The sequence below is a fragment of the Hemitrygon akajei genome, chromosome 8 (genome assembly GCF_048418815.1).
Source record: "Hemitrygon akajei chromosome 8, sHemAka1.3, whole genome shotgun sequence".
In the NCBI taxonomy this organism is placed as follows: Eukaryota; Metazoa; Chordata; class Chondrichthyes; order Myliobatiformes; family Dasyatidae; genus Hemitrygon; species Hemitrygon akajei.
In genome coordinates this window covers 2,774,172-2,796,803 of record NC_133131.1, presented here as the reverse complement: position 1 = coordinate 2,796,803, position 22,632 = coordinate 2,774,172, and the positions used below count along the sequence as shown (strand labels likewise).

The following is a 22,632-nucleotide window of genomic DNA, read 5'->3' as shown; positions in this document are numbered from 1 at the left end:
TCCAATCAGTTTCTGAGGAATGATTGCGTTGAATGCTGAACTGAAGTCTATGAACAGCATTCGAACATACGTGTCTTTGATGGCCACAGGTAGGAATGACTTCCTATGACGCTCAGTGTTACATCTCGGTGGAATGAGTCTCTGGCTGAATGTACTCCTGTGCCTAACCAGTACATTATGGAGTGGATAGGAGTCAATGTCCAAGATGGCATGCAACTTGGACAGCATCCTCCTTTCAGATACCACCGTCAGAGAGTCCAGTTCCACACCCACAACTTAACTGGCCTTATGAATATGTTTGTTGATTCTGTTGGTGTCTGCTACCCTCAGCCTGCTGCCCCAGGACACAACAGCAAACATGATAGGCCACCACAGTCTCGTAGAACATTCTCAGCATCGTCTGGCAGATGTTAAAGGACCTCAGTCTCCTCAGGAAATAGAGACGGCTCTGACCCTTCTTGTAGCCAGCCTCAGTGTTCTTTGACCAGTCCAGTTTATTGTCCATTCGTATCCCCAGGTATTTGTAATCCTCCACTATGTCCACACTGACCCCTTGGATGGAAACAGGGGTCAGCAGTGCCTTAGCCCTCATCAGGTCCATCACCAGCTCCTTAGTCTTTTTCATATTAAACTGCAGATGATTCTGCTCGCACCACGTGACAAAGTTTCCCACCGTAGCCTTGTACTCAGCCTCATCTCCCTTGCTGATGCATCCAACTATGGCAGAGTCATCAGAAAACTTCTGAAAATGGCAAGACTCTGTGTTGTAATTGAAGTCCGAGGTGAAGATGGTAAAGAGAAAGGGAGACAGGACAGTCCCCTGTGGAGCCCCAGTGCTGCTGACCACTCTGTCTGACACACACTGTTGCAAGCACATGTACTGTGGTCTGCCAGTCAGGTAATCAATAATCCATGACACCAGGGAAGCATCCACCTGCATCACTGTCAGCTTCTCACCCAGCAGAGCAGGGCGGATGGTGTTGAACACACTGGAGAAGTCAAAAAACATGACCCTCACAGTGCTCGCTGACTTGTCCAGGTGGGCATAGACACGGTTCAGCAGGTAGACGATGGCATCCTCAACTCCTGTTTAGGGCTGATAGGTGAACTGCAGGGGGTCTAAGTGTGGCCTAACCATAGGCCAGAGCTGCTCTAGAACAAGTCTCTCCAGGGTCTTCATGATGTGGGAGGTCAATGCCACCAGTCTGTAGTCATTGGAGCCACTGGGGCGCGGCGTCTTCGGTACAGGATGGGGGCAGGACGTCTTCCACAGCACAGGAACCCTCTAGAGACTCAGGCTCAGGTTGAAGACATGGTGAAGTACTCCACATAGCTGGGGGGCACAGGCTTTGAGCACCCTGGGGCTGACACCATCCGGGCCTGCAGCCTTGCTTGGGTGGAGACGTTTCAGCTGTCTTTTCAGCTGTGAAGCCCACAGTGGTGGTTTCAGGTGAGGGAGGGGTGTAGTCACAAGAGCAGGGTGGGGGGCTGTGAGGAGGGGTGGAGGGGAGAGTGGAGTATGTGTTGGTTGGGGGCCGACAACAGATGAATCATGTGGGGGATGGGCAGGGGCCACAGTGTCAAATCTATTTAAGAACAGGTTGCACTCTGTGAGCCCATCAATGTCCTCTCCATGTGGCTCACAGAGCGCCTGCCAGTCTGTCGCCTCAAAACAATCCTGCAGTGCCTCATAAGACTCCCCCGACCATTTCCTCACTGACCCCGAGGTTGCAGGTTTACTCTTCACCAGAGGCACGTAGCAGGGTTTGAGATGCACCAGGTTGTGATCTGACCTTCCCAGTGGGGGGAGGGGAGAGGAGCTGTAAGCATCCTTAACGTTAGCATACATCAAGTCCAGGGTCCTCTCCCCTCTGGTTGTACAGCTCACAGACTGCGTGAAGTTGGGCAGTGTTCTAGCCATGGTAACATGGTTGAAGCCACCCGAGATGGTAATGAGAGCACTTGGGTGCTGGGTTTGTAGTCCGGCTATGACGGTGTGAATTATGTTAAACGCCGACGTCGGGTTGGCAGAGGGAGGGATGTACACAACAACCACAATTGCATGTGAGATTTCCCTTGGCAAATAATATGGCCGGAGTCCAACAGCAAAAAGTTCAATATCCAGGCTACAAACACGTTCCTTGATCGTAATATGACCAGGATTGCACCATCTGTTGTTAACCAGAACAGCAAGCAGTCCTCCTTTACGCTTATCGCTCTCAGTGCAATTCCGATCGGCCCGAACGGTCTGGAAGCCCTCTATGGAAACATTTTGGTCAGGTATGTCCTCGTGCAGCCACGTTTCAGTAAAACAGATAACACTGCTCTCCCGAAAAGTCCTCTGACTCCTGGCTAGCACTGCCAACTCATCCATTTTATTACCCAGCGATCTCACATTGCCCATAATGAGAGAGGGGAGACACGGCTTATAACTCCTCTTCTCCATAAGTCTCTGTTGTCTCGACCCGGTCCTCCTCCCTCACCTTTTTGATCCCCCTCTGCATCCTCTGTGTGTTTTTCTCCAGATTTCAGCAGGGGTATCCGCCGCTCTGTCCGCTAAACCAGCCGGCTTAAGCGTGATCAGCTGGTCCCCGGAATATACTATGCGACCAAGCCGCTGCTCCGCAAATGAGAAATGTCCGAATGTAAATATTTCCAGTGCTAAAAACCAGAATAAAACTCTCTCCACCAGCATGTTAGAGAGGGTGCAGCTTCGACATGTTACCGTGAAAGAAAAAAAATAGAACAAATAACGTAAGTTAGAAAAGTAAGAAAAGCAGTTGTAGCGGCTGTAACAGGCAGCATGCATGGCTGGCGCATGCGCACGGGCAAAGCTGCACTTTATTCTTGAGAAATGACAGGCTGCACAACTTTATTATGTTTTCTTTCTGGACTGATGCCCTTTTCTGTTGATTGTTTTGGAATTTCTCTTTTCTGTTTCTAGTTTATACAACTGTCAGTATTATTAATTCTCTCTTCAGAACTCAGTTAAGCTTACTCATGGACATTTATGAACTAAATATTTTTGCCACAAGAAAGGGGAGAAAGGCCTTTCTTGGGTCACAAATTTTCGGTTCATACGAGGATAAATGATAGAGAAGTTACCTGACAGCATAGTAAACAGAAGTGTGGTTAGCATGTCCACTCACTCCATCTTTATCAAACGTCATCACCTGCAAGAGATTGAAGGCAAAGACTCTTCATCACCTGTCACCATATCATTGCTTGATACAGATAAACCCTTAAAATGTCTGTGTGGAAGTGAATTGGGGGTGCAGAGGAAAGGGACAATGTATATTGTAGTGAGATAAAGGGTGGATGAAGTTCCATGAAGGGATGTGGGAATCAATACTACATATATTGTAGAGTCATAGAGAAGTACAGAACAGAAACAGGCCTTTTGGTCTACCTAGTCCATCCTGCAAACATTTAAACTGCCTACACCCAATGACCTGCACCTGGACCATAGACCTCCATAATCTTACTGTCCATGTACCTATCTAAACCTCACTTAAATGTTGAAATTGGGCTCACATGTACCAGTTGTACTGGCAGCTCATTCCACTGTTTCACGTCTCTCTGAGTGAAAATGTTTCCCTCCATGTTCCCCTTAAACTTAGATCATAAGACCATAAAGCATATGAATAAAATTAGGCCATTTGCCCTTCAATTCTGTTCCACCACTCAATCATGATTGATCCTTTTTTCCCTCCTCAGTCCCACTCTTGGCCTTCTTCCCCTAACCTTTGATGCCATGTCCAATCAAGAACATATCAAGCTCTGCCTTACATACACCCAATGACTTGGCCTCCACAGCTGCTTGTAGTAACAAATTCCACAAATTCACCACTTTCTGGCTAAAGAAATTTCTCCACATTTCTGTTTTAAATGGACACCCCTCTATCTTGAAGCTGTGTCCTCTTGTCCTAGACTCCCCTGCCATGGGAAACATCTTTTCCGCATCTACTCTGTCTAGGCCTATCAACATTTGAAAGGTTTCAATGAGATCCCCCACCTCATCCTTCTAAATGCCAGCGAGTACAGATCCAGAACCATCAAACTTTCCTTGTGTGATAACCCTTTCATTCCCGGAATCATCCTTGTGAACCTCCTCTGAATACTCTCTAATGCCAGCACACTCTTACATAGATGAGGAGCCCAAAACAGTTCACAATACTCAAGTGAGGGCTCACCAAAGCCATCCATTCCATTATCTAAATCATTGACAAACAATGTGAAAAGTAGCCATCCCAATACTGACCCCTGAGGAACACCACTACCCACCGGCAGCCAACCTGAAAGGGCCCCTTTTATTCCCACTCACTGCCTCCTGCCTGTCAGCCATTCCGCTATCCATTCCAGTTCCTTTCCTATAACACCACAGGATCTTATCTTGTTAAGCAGCCTCATGTGTGGCACCTTATCAAATGCGTTCTGAAAATACAAGTAAATGAAATCTGCTGCCTTTCCTGTGTCCACCCTGCTTGTTACTTCCTCAAAGATTCCAACAGATTTGTCAGGCAAGACTTCCCTTCAGAAACCATGCTGACTTTGACTAATTTTATTATTAGTCTCCAAGTACCCTGAAACCTCATCCTTAATAACAGACTCCAACACTTTCCCAACCACTGAGGTTAAGCTGGCCTATAATTTCCTTTCTTTTGTCTTCCTCCCTTCTTAAGAGTGAAGTGACATTTGCAATCTTCCAGTCCTCTGGGACCATGCCAGAGTCCAATGATTTTTGAAAGATCATTGCTAACGCCTCCACAATCTCTACCGCTACCTCTTTCAGAAATCTAAGGTGCAGTTCATCTGGTCCTGGTGACTTATGTACCCTTAGGTCTTTCAGCTTTTTGAGCACCTTGTAGTGTGTGAAGGAAGAGAAGTTAGTGCAGTTACTATTACAAGATCTGGCACACTGCTAGTGTTTTCCACAGTAAAGACGGATGCAAAATACTCATTTAGTTCATCTGCCATCTCCTTGTCCCCTGTTATTACTTCTCCGGCCCCATTTTCTAGAGGTCTCATATCGCTTTTATTTTTTTACATACTTTAAAAACCTTTTTACTATCCACTTTGATATTGCTTCTCAATTTGTTTTCAAATTTTATCTTTTCCCTTCTAATGGTTCTTTCTCATCTTCCCTTGTCAGCCACGGTTGCCTATCATTGCCATTTGAGAAGTTCTTCCTCTGTGGAACATATCTATCCTGCGCCTTGTGAACTATCCCCAGAAAATTCCGCCACCTCTGCTCTGCCATCATCCCCGCCAGTATCCTCCTCCAATCCACCTGAGCAAGCTCTTATCTCCTGCCTCTGTAATTCCCTTTATTCCATTGTAATACAGATACAAGTGACTTATGCTTCTCCCTCTCAAATTCAATCATATTATAATCACTCCCAATCTAAGACAGTCTTTCCCCGAGTAGGCTCAAGCACACGCTGCTCTAAAAAGCCGAAGACATTCAACAAATTCCCTCTCTTGCGATCCAACACCAACCTATTTTCCCAATCCCCTTGCATACTGAAGGCCCCCATTACAATGGTAACATTACCCCTATTATATGCCTTTTGCAGCTCCCTTTGCTATCTCAAGCCTCCCCCCACCATCTTGGCTACTATTTGGAGGCCTATACATGATTCCCATAATGGTTTCTTTACCCTTGCAATTTCTTAACTTCGCCCACAAAGATTTGACATTCTCTGACCCCGTGTCGCCTCTTTCTGAAGATGTAATTCCATCTCTTACCAACAGAGCCACACCACTGCCTACGCGTTCCTGCCTGTCCTTTCAATACAAAGACAGATTTCAGGCCCCTTAAAGGATGTGCTGATTATTGGAGAGGGTTTAAATGAGGTTACCGAAAACGATTCCAGAATTGAAAGGCTTGTCATATGAAGAGCGTTCGATCACTCTGGGCCTGTCTTCACTGGAATTCAGAAGAATGAGGGGTGACCTCATTGAACCCTTTCAAATGTTGAAATGCCTTGAAAGAGTAGATGTGGAGAGGATATTTCCTGTGGTGGGGGAGTCTAAAATCTGAGGGTGTCCTTTTAGAATGGAGGTGAGGAGCAATTTCTTCAGCAAGAGAGTGGAGCATCTATGGATTTTGTTTCCACTGGCAACTGTGAGGCCAAGTCATTAGGTATATTTAATGCCTTGATTCTTGATTGGTCAGGGCATGAAGGGGTATGGGGAGAAGGCAAGAAATTGGGGCAGAGAGGAAAAATGGATCAGCCATGATGAAATGGCAGAGCAGACTCAATGGGGCAAATGCCAAATTGTACTCTTCCCTAATCTGAGGCGTTGATCATGTGGATAGTCAGAGGCTTTTTCCCAGGGCTGAAATGGCTAACACAAGAGGGCTCAGTTTTAAGGTGGTTTGAAGTAGGTACAGAGGAGATGTCAGGGGTAAATTTTTTATGCAGAGAGTGGTGAGTGCATTGAATGAGCTGTTGGCGACAGTGGTGGAGGCAGACCCAATAGGGTCTTTTAAGAGACTCACGGATAGGTACATGGAGCTTAGAAAAACAGAGGGCTATGGGTAACCCTAGGTAATTTCCAAAGTAAGTACATGTTTGGCACAGTATTGGGGGCCAAAGAGCCTGTATTGTGCTGTAGGTTTTCTATGTTTCAGTGTTACTTCTACATTTCATGGTCTTATGGTATATTGTGGTGAAATATATGGTAGATGAGGTTCCAGGAAGGAACATAGGAATCAATACAATGTTTGTTTGTTTTTGGGGTTTTTTTAATTAGTTTTTTAATGCATTTTCTACATCGCTACAGATTTTTTAAAAAACCCAAATCAAAATGAAGAACATTAATGCAGTGCAAAAATAAACATACAATAATAATATAATACAAAAAAAGATAATTGAGAAAGCACCCAAATTGAAGACATGTAAAATTAGTATCCTCCCCAAGCCCCGCAACAAAAAAGAACTCCAGACCAACCACAACACAATATAGAGAATATAAATCAGGACATTCAAACCCCCAAAACTGTAAATACACTTAAAAACAGAAGATAATAATGCCTACTACCAAAAAAAAAGGAGCTGAAAGCAAGGGACTGAAAAAAAAACCTTAGTTAAGAGGAAGGTTATGAAAGTACTCAATAAAAGGTCCCCAGACCTTATGGAACTTTATATCTGAATTAAGAACTGAATAATGAATTTTTTCAAGGTCTAAGCAGGACATAATATCACTAAGCCATTGAGCATGCGTGGGCGGGGCAACATCTCTCCATCTAAGGAGGATTAAATGTCTAGCCAGGAGAGAAACAAAAGATAATAATCGACACTTAGTCGAACTCAAACGTAAATCTGTCTCACCCAAAAAACCAAACAAAGCAATTAAAGGGTTAGGTTCTAGGTGGTGATTCAGAATATAAGATAAAGTTATTAAGACATCTTTCCAAAATTTCTCCAAGCTAGGACAGGACCAGTACATATGAATAAGGGAGGCCTCGCCCCTTTTGCATTTATCACAAAGAGGACTAATATTAGGGTAAAATCGAGATAGTTTAGATTTAGACATATGGGCTTTATGAACAATCTTAAACTGTAAAAGGCAATGGCGAGCACAAAGAGAGGTTGAATTAACCGATTTGAGAATCGAGTCCCAAGTCTCATCAGATAAGGAGATATTTAAATCATGCTCCCAAGCCATTCTAATTTTATCCGCAGGGGCACGTCGTAAGAATGCTAATTTATCATGAATAAATGATATTAAACCTTTACCCAGTGGATTAATAGAAATAAATAAATCCATAACATTTTTCTCAGGCATTTCAGGGAAGTTAGGAATTAAAGGATTAATAAAGTGTCTAATTTGGAGATATCTAAAAAAATGAGCATTAAGCAGATTGAACTTAGCAGAGAGCTGTTGAAAAGATGCGAAGCGATTATCAATAAAAAGATCTTCAAAATGTCTAGTGCCCTTCCTATACCAATCATGGAATGTTGAATCATACGTAGAAGGTAAAAAAAGGTGAGTATGTAAGATAGGGCTAGGAAAGGAAAAACCATAGAAACCATAAAATTTCCTAAACTGAGAATACAATGTTTGTAGTCAGATACAGTGTGGATTAGGTTCCAGGAAGGGATACAGGAATCAATACAAACTATACTGTGGTGAGATACAGGGTGAAGGAGGTTCCTGGAAGGGATACATGAAACAATACAATGTATATTGCGGTCAGAGCAGGATGGAGGAGATTCTGGGAAGAGGTACAGGAATACAATGTATATTATGAGGTGATACAGTGTGGATGAGGTTCCGGAAGGGATACAAGAATCAACACAATGCATGTTATGGGAAGATCCAGGGTGGATGAGGTTCTGGGAAGTGATGCAGGAATCTATTCAATATATATTCTCAGAAGATATAGGAGCAGAATTAGACCATTTGGTCTATCGAGTCTGTTCCACCATTCAATCATGACTCATCCTTTCTTCCCCTCCTCAGCCCCACTCCCTGGCCTTCTCCCAGTAACCTTTGATGCCAAGTCCAATCAAGAACATGTTAAGCTCTGCCTTAAATACACCCAACGACCTGGCCTCCACAGCTGCCTGTAGTAATTAATAGTCACCATCCTCTGGCTAAAGAAATTTTCCATATCTCTGCTTTAAATGGATGCCCCTCTATCCAGAGGCTATGCCATCTTGTCCTAGATTGCTCCCCCCCACCCACCACGGGAAACATCCTTTCCACATCTATTCTGTCTATGCCTTTCAACATTTGAAATGTTTCTATGAGACCCCTTCATCCTTAAAAATTCGAGCGTGTACAGAACCAGACCCATCAAACGTTTCTCGTATGATAACCCCTTTATTCCCAGAATCATCCTTGTGAACCTCCTCTGAACTCTCTCCAATTCCAGCACATATTTTCTTTGATGAGGAGCCTAGAACTGTTCACAATACTGAAGGTGAGACCTCACCAGTGCCTTATAAAGCCTCAGCATCGTATCCCTGCTCTTGTATTCTAGACCTCTTGAAATGAATGCTAACATTGCATTTGCCTTCCTCACCACTGACCCTATCTGCAGTTAGCCTTCAGGGTGTTCTGCACAAGGACTCCCAAGTCCCTTTTGCATCTCAGATTTTTGGATTTTTCTCCTCAGTAATGGATCTCAAGAGAGTAAGTTTGTTGAATGCACACAAGATGGCTTTTTAGAGCAGTTTGTTGTTGAGCCTTCTAGGGATCAGCTATACTGGGTTGGGTGTTATGTAATGAACCGGAGGTAATTAGGGAGCTTAAGGTAAAAGAACTCTTAGGAGCCAGTGACCACAATGTGATTGAGATCAACATGATATTTGAAAGGGAGAAAATAAAGTCTGATGTAGCAGTATCTCAGTGGAATAAAGGAAATAACAGTGGTATGAATGAGGAGTTGGCCAAAGTAAATTGGAAGGACATGCTGGAAGGGATGACAGTAGAGCAGCAATGGTGTGAGTTTCTGGCAAAAATGAATAGTAAAAGCTATTACAAATATGTAAATAATGAAAGTGAGATGAGAGTGGATATAGGACCACTAGAAAACGAGGCTGGAGAAATAATAACCGTGGACAAAGAGATGGCAGGTGAACTAAATGAGTATTTTGCATCAGTCTTCATTGTGGAAGGCATGAGCAGTATGCTAGATGTTGAAGGGTGTGAGAGAATTGAAATGAGTGCAGCTACTATTACAAGGGAGAAGGTGCTCAAAAAGTTGAAAGACCTAAGGGTATATATGTCACCCAGACCAGATGAACTGCACCCTAGGGTAGAGATTATGGAGGCATGATGTTTCAAAAAAAATTATTGGACTCTGGCATGCTGCCAAAGGACTGGAAAACTACAAATCACTCCACTCTTTAAGAAAGGAGGAAGGCAGCAGAAAGGAAATTATAGACCTCAGTGGTTGGGAAGATGTTGGAGTCCATTGTTTGGGATGAGGTTATGGAGTACTTGGTGACACAGGACAAGAAAGGACAAGTCAGCATGGTTTCCTCAAGGGAAAATCATACCTGATGAACCTATTGCAATTCTTTGAGGAGATTACAAATAGGATAGATAAAGTGATGGAGAGGGTGTTGTATATTTGGACTTTCAGAAACCCCTTGGCAAGGTACCAAGATAAGAGCCCATGGTATAACAGGAAAGTTACTGGCATGGTTAGCGCATTGGCTGATTGGTAGGAGGCAGTGAGCGGGAATAAAAGGATCCTTTTCTGGTTGGCTGCCAGTGACTAGTGGTGTTCCAAAGAGGTATATGTTGGGACCACTTATTTTATGCTGTATATTAATGGTTTATAAGAACATAAGAAATAGGAGCAGGAGAAGGCCACCAGGCACATCGAGCCTGCTCCGCCATTCAATAAGATCAAGGCTGATATGGACTCATCTCCACCAACCTGCCTTTTCCCGATAACACAATTTCCCTACTATGCAAAAAACTACCCAACTTTGTCTTAACTATATTTACTGTGGTAGCCTCCACTTCTTCATTGGGCAGAGAACTTCACAGATTCACCACTCTCTGGGAAAAGCAGTTCCTCCTCATCTCTGTCCTAAAACTGCTCCCCTGAATCTTGAGGTTATGTCCCCTAGTTTGAGTCTCACCTACCAGTAGAAACAACTTTCCTGCCTCTGTTACATACCCCATAACTGGGTCACTTACCAGCAAAGATAGAGAGGTCCGTTGAAGTCTGATGGTACTATTTTTAACAGTATTTATTGATAGAAATACACAAAAATAATAGCAATGCAAACATACAGATAATATACGTCGTCAATACTAAATCTAAAAGCGTGGGTATAATAATAATCAATAAGAAATAGCTCTATCATTGTCTAGGGGATAATGTATTGTCCGATGGAAATATAAAAGTCACTTTAGTTCATTCAAGCTGCAGCTTTTTGGTTGGAGAGAGAGACGGGTTAAAACTTGCCCATTCCTTTTATGATGTCAATCCTTCGAGAGTCGTTGGGAGTTGATTTCCCCGTTGTTAGCTAAAGACCGTTCTTCCGTGGTAAAGGCCCACCGATTCCGGGGCAAATGGAAACGGACACACGTGGCCTTCCACTGGTTTTTGCTATTACGGGATCACTAGCGTTTCTTCTGGTGCGTCTGAAGGGGCTGTTCCCACAGACCCTCTTTTATCCTGACTCACAGGGGCTCAGGTGTCAATCAGGTTGGGATGATGCAATCCCTCCACCAACCCCCCCTCAGTTCATTGCCTGGGGGCTTCGATGCATCGTACAGGATTCAATACACAATTCCGTCTCCAAGAGACAATAGCCGTTATCAATGGTTCCGCCTCTCGGAGGCCAGGACACATTCCAAACTCTTTGTGGATTCTGCATGTCTTTCTCTCATTTCCTGGGTCTCCTGACTTGAATCAATAGTGATCCTGCGATTCTCAAAAAGGAGGGGGCCACGGGCGTAACACCTCTATCTCATCTATCTCTTTCATAATTTATATATATATCATTCTTCTGAATTCCAGTGAATACAGTCCCAGACGATCTCTCCTCATTGATCACTATTAAGTCAGTTCAGGGGACACAGGAAATGAGAGAAAGACATGCAGAATCCACAAAAGGGTTGGAATGTGTCCTGGCCTCCAAAAGGCGGACCCATTGATACCGGCTATTGTCTCTTGGAGACGGACTTGTGTATTGCATCCTGTACGATACAATCGAAGCCCCAGGCAATGAACCAAAGAGGAGGTTGGTGGAGGGATTGCATCATCCCAACCTGATTGACACCTGAGACCCTGTGAGTCAGGATAAAAAGAGGGTCTGTGGGAACAGCCCCTCAGACGCACCAGAAGAAACGCTAGCAATCCCGTAATAGCAAAAACCAGTGGAAGGCCACGTGTGTCCGTTTCCATTTGCCCCGGAATCGGTGTCCTTTACCACGGAAGAACGGTTTTTAGCTAACAACGGGGAAATCAACTCCCAACGACTCTCGAAGGATTGACATCATAAAAGGAATGGGCAAGTTTTAACCCGTCTTTCTCTCCAACCAAAGGCTGCAGCCTACAGCTTGACTGAACTAAAGTGACTTTTATATTTCCATCGGACAATACATTATCCCCTAGACAACGATAGAGCTATTTCTTATTGATTATTATTATACCCGCGCTTTTAGATTTAGTATTGACGACGTATATTATCTGTGTGTTTGCATTGATATTATTTTTGTGTATTTCTATCAATAAATACTGTTAAAAATAGTACCATCAGACTTCAACGGACCTCTCTATCTTTGCTGGTAAGTGACCCAGTTACGGGGTACGTAACAATCCTTCCTCAAGTAAGGAGACCAAAGCTGCACTCAGTACTCCAGGTGCGGCCTCACCAGTACCCTGCACAGTTGCAACATAACCTCCCTGCTCTTAAATTTAATCCCTCTAGCGATGAAGGCCAACATTCCTTTTGCCACTTACGCCAATCACCTTTCCAGCTCTTAGCTTCATCCCACCCCCTCCGGTCTTCTCCTATCATTTCACATTTCCCCCTCCCCCCACTACTTTCAAATCTCTTAGTATCTTTCCTTTCAGTTAGTCCTGACGAAGGGTCTCAGCCCGAAATGTCGACACTGCTTCTCCTTATAGATGCTGCCTGGCCTGCTGTGTTCCACCAGCATTTTGTGTGTGTTATTCCTTTTGCCTTCTTGATAGCCTGCTGTACCTGAAAATCACACTTTTGTGGTTCATGCACAAGCACTCCCACGACCCCGTGCACAGCAGCATGCTGCAACTTTTTACCATTTAAGTAATAATCTGCTCTTTCATTTTTCCTTCCAAAGTGGATGACCTAGCATTTACCAACATTGTACTCAGTCTACCAGAACCTTGCCCACTCACTTAACCTATCTATATCTCTTTGCAGTCTCTCCATATCGTCTGCACAATTTGCTTTTCTACTTAATTTAGTATCATCAGCAAACTTAGATAAACTACACTCCATCCCCTCTTCCAGACCATTAATGTATATTGTGAATAGTTGCAGGCTCAGCACCGACCTCTGTGGCACACCGCTCATCATTGATTGCCAACCAGAGAAAGACCCATGTATCCCAACTCTCTGCTTTCTATTGGTTAACTAATCCTCTATCCATGCTAATACAACACCCCCAACTCTATGCATCCGTATCTTATGGGTAAGCCTTTTAAGCAGCACCTTATCGAACGCGTTCTAGAGATCCAAGTAAATAACGTCCGTCTGTTTCCCCTCTATCCATTGCGCTTGTTATATCCTCAAAGGACTCCAGTAAGTTTGTCAAATAGGACCTGCCTTTGCTGAATCCATTCTGTGTCTGCCTGATGGATCCATTTCATTCCAGATGTTTTGCTATTTCTTCTTTAATGATAGCTTCAAGCATTTTTCCCAGCTACAGATGTTTAACTAGCCTATAGTTACCTGCCTTTTGCCTACATCCTTTTTTGAACAGTGGCATGACATTGCTAGTCTTCTAATCTGCAGGGACCTGCCCAGGGTCCAGAGAATTTTGGTAAATTATCACCAAAGCCTCTACTATAACTTCTGCCATATCATTCAGTACCCTGTGGTGAAGTTTTTGAGTGTATTTGTTGACATACCAAATCTCTTCTCCTAATGAAGTACAGTCACAGTCTTGCCTTCTTTATAACTGCATCAATATCAGAATCAGAATCAGGTTTATTATCACAGAATCAGGTTTATTATTTTGGGATCAGGTTAGATCCTCAGAGATCTTGACACCCAGGAACTTGAAACTGCTCACTCTCTCCACTTCTGATCCCTCTATGAGGATTGGCATATGTTCTTTTGCCTTACCCTCCCCACCCTTACTGTCCTTGCTTTTAACTGGAATATACTATTCTTGAGCTCTGCAAAAAATCTCATTGAAAGTCTTCCATTGTTCCTCAACCATCCGACCATATAGCCTGTGTTCCCTGTTTACAGTAGCCAAATCCTCCCTCATCCCATTGTAGTCTCCATTGTTTAGGCATAATACAGTGGTTTTGGATCAAACTATTGCACCCTCCATTTGTATGAGAATCATACTGTGCTCACTCTTTCCAAGAGGATTCCAAATTACAAGATCACAAGATCCTGTATCATTGCACAGGACCAAAACTAAGATAGCACGTTCCCTTGTAGGTTCAGTAACATGTTATTCAAGAAAGCTATATCGGATACATTCTATGAAGTCCTCCTCAAGACCTCCTCAACCAACTTGATTCACCCAATCTATGTTCAGGTTAAATTCCCCCATGATAACTGCTTTTCCATTCTTACATGACTCAGATATTTCTCTGTTTATTGCCTGTGCCACTGTAATATTATTATTCGGTGGCCAATAGACAACTCCCATCAGTGATTTTTTCCCTTTACTATTCCTAATCTCTACCCAGATGGATTCAACATTCTGCTCCTTAGATCTTATATTGTCTCTCACTATCACGCTGATCTCATTTTTAATTAAGAGCGCTACCCCACCTCACTTACTTTCCTGCCTATCCTTCCATAATTACCTGATATCCTTGGATATTTAATTCCCAATCCTCTCCACCTGCAACTACATCTCTGTAATGGCCACTAAATCATACCTCTCTGTACTGATATGTGCCACAGTTCACTGACCTTGTTCTGAATACTATGGGCATTCACATAAACTGCCCTTACACTCATTGTGCTTTTAAAATCTCGTAATCTTTTACTCTTTTGCACTTGACTTTCCTTCACTCCACTCTTACTTTTCTCTTTTTTATCTTTTGATTTTTCTTTATCTTTATCCACACTTTTCTTTTTTACTTTATCCATACTTCTCCAATCTGGTGAACCCAACCCCCTACTATTTAGTTTAAAGCCCTATCCACAGCCCAAATTATGCGATTCACTAGGATCCAGATCCCATCATGATTCAGGTGGAGCCCATCCCATTGGTTGGAAAATTTATGGTCATGCACTTTGATAGTAGAAATAAATGTGCAGACTATTTTCTAAACAGGGAGAAAATCCAAAAATCTGAGATGCCAAGGGACTTGAGAGTCCTTGTACAGAACACCCTAAAAGTTAACTTGCAGGTAGAGTCAGCGGTGAGGAAAGCAAATGGAATGTTAGCATTCATTTCAAGAGGCTAGAATACAAGAGCAGGGATGTGATGCTGAGGCTTTATAAAGCACTGGTGAGGCCTCATCTTGAGTATTGTGAATAGTTTTGGGCTCCTCATCTAAGAAAAAGTGTGCTAGCATTGGAGAGGGTTCAGAGGAGGTTCACAAGGATGATTCTGGGAATGAAAGGGTTATGATACAAGGAACATTTGATAGCTCTGGGTCTGTACTCAGTGACATTTAGAAGGATGAGGTAGGGGATCTCATTGAAACCTGTTTAACGTTGAAAGGATGTTTCCCAGGTGGAGAAGTCTAGGACAAGAAGGCACAGCCTCAGGATATAGGGGTGTCCATTTAAAGCAGAGATGCGGATTAATTTCTTTAGCCAGAGGGTGGTAAATTTGTGGAATTTGTTACCACAGGCAGCTGTGGAGGCCAGGTCATTGGGTGTATTTAAGGCAGAGCTGGATAGGTGTTTGATTGGACATGATATCAAGGGTTATGGGGAGAAGGCCAGGGAGCGGGGCTGAGGAGGGGAAGAAAGGATCAGCCATGATTGAATGGCAGAACAGATTTGGTAGACCAAATGGCCTAATTCTGCTCCTATGTCTTATATCTTATGGTCTGATTTACAGCACAGTGTCCAAGCTTAGCTGGGTCCTGGCCGCTCCAGTTGGTGTTGCCCTCCTGTGTTCAAGTGGTGGAATGACAGGTTTGATTGCATGCAGGGTCTTGGGCTATACATAGTTCTTTTTTTGAGTGAATATGCTTCATTGCTTGCTATTTTCAATTACTTTACTTATTATTTGTAAATGTTTGCTGGCTATTTTTAATGTTTTGCACCTTAGCCCCAGAGGAATGCTGCCACATTCAGCTGTATCTATGTATGGTTTGAATAATCAAACTTGATTTGATTTGTTGTGATTTATTTAGTCGCATGATGCTCAACCTTTTGATTCCTGACTTTGTCTGAAGTCTTAACAACATCCTTCTCCACAACCTTTCCACTATCTGTTCTGGCACTTTGGTTCCCTTTCCCTTGCAACTGTAATTGCAACTGAGCCCCCATGACTCAGACTCTTTAAAAAAAACCTGGCGTCCCTTCAGTTCAATGGATGCCTCCAAATAAAACAACCTACCCTAAGTGAGCAGAGGGACCTTGTGGCCATGTTCATATTGGCTACACAGGTTGATAGTGTGGTTAAGAAGGCATAAGGCATGCTTGCCTTTATTAGCCAAGGGACTGGTTTATGGCCGTCATGGCTCAGGGAGCAGAAGGGCCTGTGTCTGTATTTCACTATGTTTTTATCAAATGTTGCAAACTTCTCTTGATTCCTAAATCATTTTGCACAACTGTGCTAGACAGATGAGCCGGTCATCAACAAGCACATCCATACACCTCATTATTTGTAAGAGTCTTACATTCCCCATTTCTCAGGTCATGCATGTATACAGGCACAATTGTACATTTATGGTAAGACTTCTGTAAGCTCCAGCCCAACCTCCTTCAGCAAATCAAATTAATGTCCTTCTCCAGTGGTTGGTTGGCACCCATCTGTCTCGAAGTACATGGGTGATGATCGTCATCTTCACAGGCCTAGCTGGAAGGTATGGAGATCCTGAGGTGCCCTCTTAGCCTCACCATTGTAGTCCAAATGAAAGCATATGAAGCAATACGTTTGGCACCAGCTTGACTGCAGGAGCTGCCGAAAGGATGTTCAACGACATCTAGCCGCCTTAGGGGCTCCACTCTGGACTTGCTGTCTGGATTTACTCCCATAGCCTGTGTCTGTCCCAAAGTTGCCCACAAGACAATGGGCCAATATATTCATAGCTGAGGATCTGGCTCACAAACACCAGGGCGTGTACACACCCTGGGAGGCCTGCGTGCTACATTTGCAGGGGCCAAACATCCTCCCAGTCCTCTGTGGTTCAGCCTGAATCTGAAAGGGGTTCAGTTTCCATGTGTCGCCAGTGAGGAGGCACTACATGAGGCTTGCTGTTGGAGAACCTATGTACTGGCAGGAAGAGATTACACATTCAGCTCTCCTTTTCGCAAGACTGCTAGCCAGCAATGGAAACTGAAAGTGAAAGTGACAAGCACTACCCACTACACTACCATACTCGACAGATCACAACAATTTTGACACCCTTCTCTAGTATTCAGGTATGATTATTACTGACCCCAGAAATCTGTTTCCACAGGTATGGATCATGAAATATGCCAGGACCAATTGAGCCAATATTGGTGGTGTTGTGGATAGTGCAAAAAATTGCCAAAGGATATAGATAATTTGCAGATATAGTTTGAGAAATGGCAGATGGGAGTTCAATCCAACAAAATGTGTGGTGTTGCATTTTTAAAGATCAAGTATAAAGGGACAGTGCACTGTTAATGGCAAGATACTTAAAAGTGTTGATGTACAGAGGATTTGAGGACCAATTCCATAGCTCCCTGAAAGTAGCTGCACAACTTGACAGGTGATAAAGGAGGAATATGGCGTGCTTGCATTTACTAGTTGAGGTGTTGAGTTCAAGATTTTGGAAGTTATGTTGCAGCTTTGCAAATCCCTCATTAGGCTACATCTGGTGTGTTGTATTCAGTTCTGGTTGCCCAATTATAGGAAGCATGAGGAGGCTTTGGAGAGGGTGCTTAAGAGGTTTGTCAGAATGATGGCTGGATTAGAAGATGTGCTACAAAGAAAAGTTGAACAAACTTGGCTTGTTTTCTTTAGAGCAGCACAGCCTGCATGGAGACATCCTGGGTTCACAAATCGGTAAGACCTTAGTTCAAGACAGAATGTTTGGGGTTTCCACCATCAGCGAGTCCAGAGTTTGGAGCCTGATGTTCAGTATCAGCATGTCCTGGGATTGATGCCAATGATCAAGGCTCAAGGATGAATCGGAAGTCTGGAAGTCGACGCCTACTGGCTGGAGCTGAGTGTGTGAGTCCACTGGGGAGGTCGGAGCCCAGTGTCTGCAGGCCTGAGTTTGTGAGTCTGCAAGCCCGAGTCCATATCTGCTGGATGCTGGAGATGAATTTACAAATCTTTGCAAGTCTGCTGGGCAGATGGAAGTCCAGTGTCTACAAGCCTGAGTTTGTGAGTCAGTCTGCGAATCTCTGTTCTTTCTTTAGAGAGGTGTCTGCAGACCCAAGCTTGTGTCTGCTGGAGGTCTGAACTATGTGGGAGGGAAGAACAGGATTTCTTTTTGCTGTTGTTGTTGGTTGCTTGTTATATTCTGTGCTGTTATGCTGAGTATTGTAGGCATGCTATTTTGGTGCCAGAATGTGTGACAACACTTGCGGGCTGCCCCCAGCACATCCTTGAGTGTATTACTTGTTAATGCAAACGACACATTTCAGTGTATGTTTGATGTACACATGCCAAATAAATTTGAATTGCAATCTTCATAGAAATTTATAAGATTATGAGAGGCCTAGATACAGTAGACAGTCAGTACCTTTTACCCATGGTTGAAACATCTAATACCAGAGGGTATACATAAAGTGGGGGGCAGGGTATGGTAACTTGAAAAGAAACCTATGCAGTAAGTTTTTCTTTTACACAGAGAGTGGTGGGTGCCTGGAGTGGTAGAGGAAGCAGATATGATAGAGGCATTAAAGAGGCATGTTAACAGTCTCTAAGTGTTAAGTCTTTGTGTGCAGCTCTGAGAAGAATTATCAAATATTCCTGATAAGAAAAAAAGAAAACCTACAGCACAATACAGGCCTTTCAGCCCACAAAGCTGTACTGAACATATCTTTACTTTAGAAATTACCTAGGATTACACATAGCCCACTATTTTTCTAAGCTCCATGTACCTATCAAGGAGTCTCTTAAAGGACCCTATCTTATCTGCCTCCACCACTGTTGCCGGCAGTCCATTCCACACACACACTGCTCTCTGCATAAAAAACTTACCCCGAACATCTCCTCTGTACCTATTCCCCAGCACCTTACAACTGTGCCCTCTCATACCAGCCATTTCAGTCCTGGGGAAAATCCTCTGGCTATCCACACGATCAATGCCTTTCATCATCTTATACACCTCTATTAGGTCACCTCTCGTCCTCCGTCACTCCAAGGAGAAAAGGCCGAGTTCACTCAACCTATTCTCATTAGGCATGCTCCCCAATCCAGGCAACATCCTTGTAAATCTCCTCTGTACCCTTTCTATGGTTTCCACATCCTTCCTGTAGTGAGGCGACCAGAACTGAGTAAAGTACTCCGTGGGGTCTGACCAGGGTCCTATATAGCTGCAACATTACCTCTCGGCTCCTAAACTCAATCCCATGATTGATGAAGGCCAATGCATCATATGCCATCTTAACCACAGAGTCAGCCTGCACAACAACTTTGAGTGTTCTGTGGACTCCCGCTGATCCTCCACACTGCCAAGTGCCTTACCATTAATATGATATTCTGCCATCATATTTAACCTAACAAAATGAACCAGTTCACACTCCGTCTCCGAGCTTACTTCTTTGACAAGGACTCTCCCACCCCCACCGATGACCCCTTCTCCCGTCTTCAAAACTACTCCTCTTCATGGACACCCTGCTCTGGTCCTCTTTATTGCTAATTGCCAATGGAACATCAACCGTCTCGACTTCACCACACCGTGCTCCAATTCCAACCTCGCTCCTTCCAAACGCTCTGCTCTCCGCACCCTCCGCACCAATCCCAACCTCACTATAAAACCCGCTGTTGTAGTCTGGCGTACTGACCTCTACCCGGCCGAGGCACAGCGACAACTCTTTGATAGCTCCTCTTATTTACCCCTTGATCATGACCCCACTAAGGAGCACCAGGCCACTATCTCCTATACCATCACCAACCTGATCAGCTCTGGGGATCTCCCATCCACTGCCACCAACCTCATAGTTCCCACACCCCGCACTTCCCGTTTCTACCTCCAACCCAAGATCCACAAACCTGCCTGTCCAGGTAGACCCATTGTCTCAGCTTGCTCCTGCCCCACCGAACTCATTTCTGCATACCTTGACACTGCTTTATACCCCCTTGTTCAATCCCTTCCCACCTATGTTCGTGACACTTCTCACGCTTTGAATTTTTTCAATGATTTTAAGTTCCCTGGCCCCCACCACCTTATTTTCATCATAGACGTCCAGTCCCTATATACCTCCATCCCTCACCAGGAAGGTCTCAAAGCTCTCCGCTTCTTTTTGGATTCCAGACCTAACCAATTCCCCTCTACCACCACTCTCCTCCATCTAGTGGAATTAGTTCTTACTCTCAATAATTTCTCCTTTGGCTCCTCCCACTTCCTCCAAACCAAAGGAGTAGCCACAGGCACCCACATGGGTCCCAGTTATGCCTGCCTTTTTGTTGGCTTTGTGGAACAGCCTATACGGGTATCCAACCCCTCTTTTCCTTCGCTACATCGACGACTGCATTGGAGCTGCCCCCTGCACGCATGCTGAGCTCGTTGACTTCATTAACTTTCCCTCCAATTTTCACCCTGCCCTCAAATTTATCTGGTCTATTTCTGACACCTCCCTCCCCTTTCTTGATCTTTCTGTCTCCATCTCTGGAGACGGCTTATCTACTGATATCTACTAGAAGCCTACAGACTCTCACAGCTACCTGGACTATTCCTCTTCCCACCCTGTCTCTTGCAAAAATGCCATCCCCTTCTCACAATTCCTCCGCCTCTGCCAAATCTGCTCTCAGGATGAGGCTTTTCATTCCAGGACGAAGGAGATGTTTTCGTTTTTTAAACAAAGGGGCTTCCCTTCTTCCACCATCAACTCTGCTCTCAAACGCATCTCTCCCATTTCCCGCACATCTGCCCTCACCCCATCCGCCCACCACCCCACTCGGGATAGGGTTCCCCTTGTCCTCACCTACCACCCCACCAGCCTCCGGGTCCAACATATAATTCTCCGTAACTTCCGCCACCTCCAATAGGATCCCACTACCAAGCACATCTTTCCCTCCCCCTCTTTCTGCTTTTCGCAGGGATCGCTCCCTACGCGACTCTCTTGTCCATTCGTCCCCCCATCCCTTCCCACCAATCTCCCTCCTGGCATTTATCCTTGTAAGCAGAACAAGTGCTACACCTGCCCTTACACTTCCTCCCTCACCACCATTCAGGGCCCCAGACAGTCCTTCCAGGTGAGACGACACTTCACCTGTGAGTCGGCTGATGTGGTATACTGCATCCGGTGCTCCCGGTGTGGCCTTTTATATATTGGTAAGACCCAACGCAGACTGGGAGACCATTTCGCTGAATACCTACGCTCTGTCCGCCAGAGAAAGCAGGATCTCCCAGTTGCCACACATTTTAATTCCACGTCCCATTCCCATTCTGATATGTCTATCCATGGCCTCCTCTACTGTCAAGATGAAGCCCCACTCAGGTTGGAGGAACAACACCTTATATACCGGCTGGGTAGCCTCCAACCTGATAGCATGAACGTTGACTTCTCTAACTTCCGTTAATGCCCCTCCTCCCCTTCTTACCCCATCCCTGATATTTTTAGTTTTTCTCTCCCCTCCTCCTCCTTTTTTCTCTCTCTTTCTGCCCATCACTCTGCCCGTTCTCTATCTTTCTCTGGTGCTCCCCTCCCCCTTTCTTTCTCCCTAGGCCTCCCGTCCCATGATCCTTTCCCTTCTCCAGCTCTGTATCCCCTTTGCCAATCACCTTTCCGGCTCTCAGCTTCACCCCACCCCCTCCGGTCTTCTCCTATCATTTTGCATTTTTCCCTCCCCCTCCTACTTTCAAATCTCTTACTATCTTTCCTTTCAGTTAGTCCTGACAAAGGATCTGGGCCCGAAACATCGACAGTTCTTCTCCTTATAGATGCTGCCTGGCCTGCTGTGTTTCACCAGCATTTTGTGTGTGCAGCTCACACTTATCTGGGTTCAACACCATCTGCCACTTCTCAGCCCAGTTTTGCATCCTATCAATGTTCTATTGTAACCTCTGACAGGCCTCCACACTATCCACAACATCCCCATCCTTTGTGTCATTAGCAAATTTACTAACCCATCCCTCCACTTCCTTATCCAGGTCATTTAAAGTAAAATTGGATAGGTATCTGGACAGGAAAGGAATGCAGGGTTATAGGCTGAGTGCGGGCCAGTGGGACTAGGTGAGTGTAAGTGTCGACACGGACTAGAAGGGCTGAGATGGCCTGTTTTCATGCTGTAATTGTTATATGGTTATATATTTATAAAAATCATGAAGAGTAGGGGTCCCAGAACAGATCCCTGAGGCATACCACCGGTCACCAACCTCCATGTAGAATATGACCTTGTCAAATGCCTTGCTGAAATCCTTATACACTACATCTACTGACTCTACCTTCATCAATGTGTTTAGTCACATCCTCAATAAATTCAATCAGACTTGTAAGGCATGACCTGCCTTTGACAAAGCCATGCTGACTATTCCTAACCATATTATGCCTCTCCAAATGTTCATAAATCCTGCCTCTCAGGATCTTCTCCATCAACTTACCAACCACTTAAGTAACATTCACTGGTCTATAATTTCCTGGGCTATCTCTG

The 22,632-nt window shown here is 44.4% G+C and overlaps 1 protein-coding gene across 7 annotated transcripts in view; it reads right to left on the bottom strand.

Annotated features, from left to right (window-relative positions):
• Positions 1 to 22,632, bottom strand: part of pigl (phosphatidylinositol glycan anchor biosynthesis, class L) — a 182,635-nt gene that overhangs the window by 87,375 nt on the left and 72,628 nt on the right. For all 7 annotated transcript variants that reach the window (XM_073053066.1, XM_073053067.1, XM_073053068.1 and 4 more), the window contains exon 4: positions 3,106 to 3,173. In XM_073053066.1, coding sequence (XP_072909167.1) covers positions 3,106 to 3,173 — 68 coding nt within the window. The remainder of the gene's footprint in view (positions 1 to 3,105; positions 3,174 to 22,632) is intronic.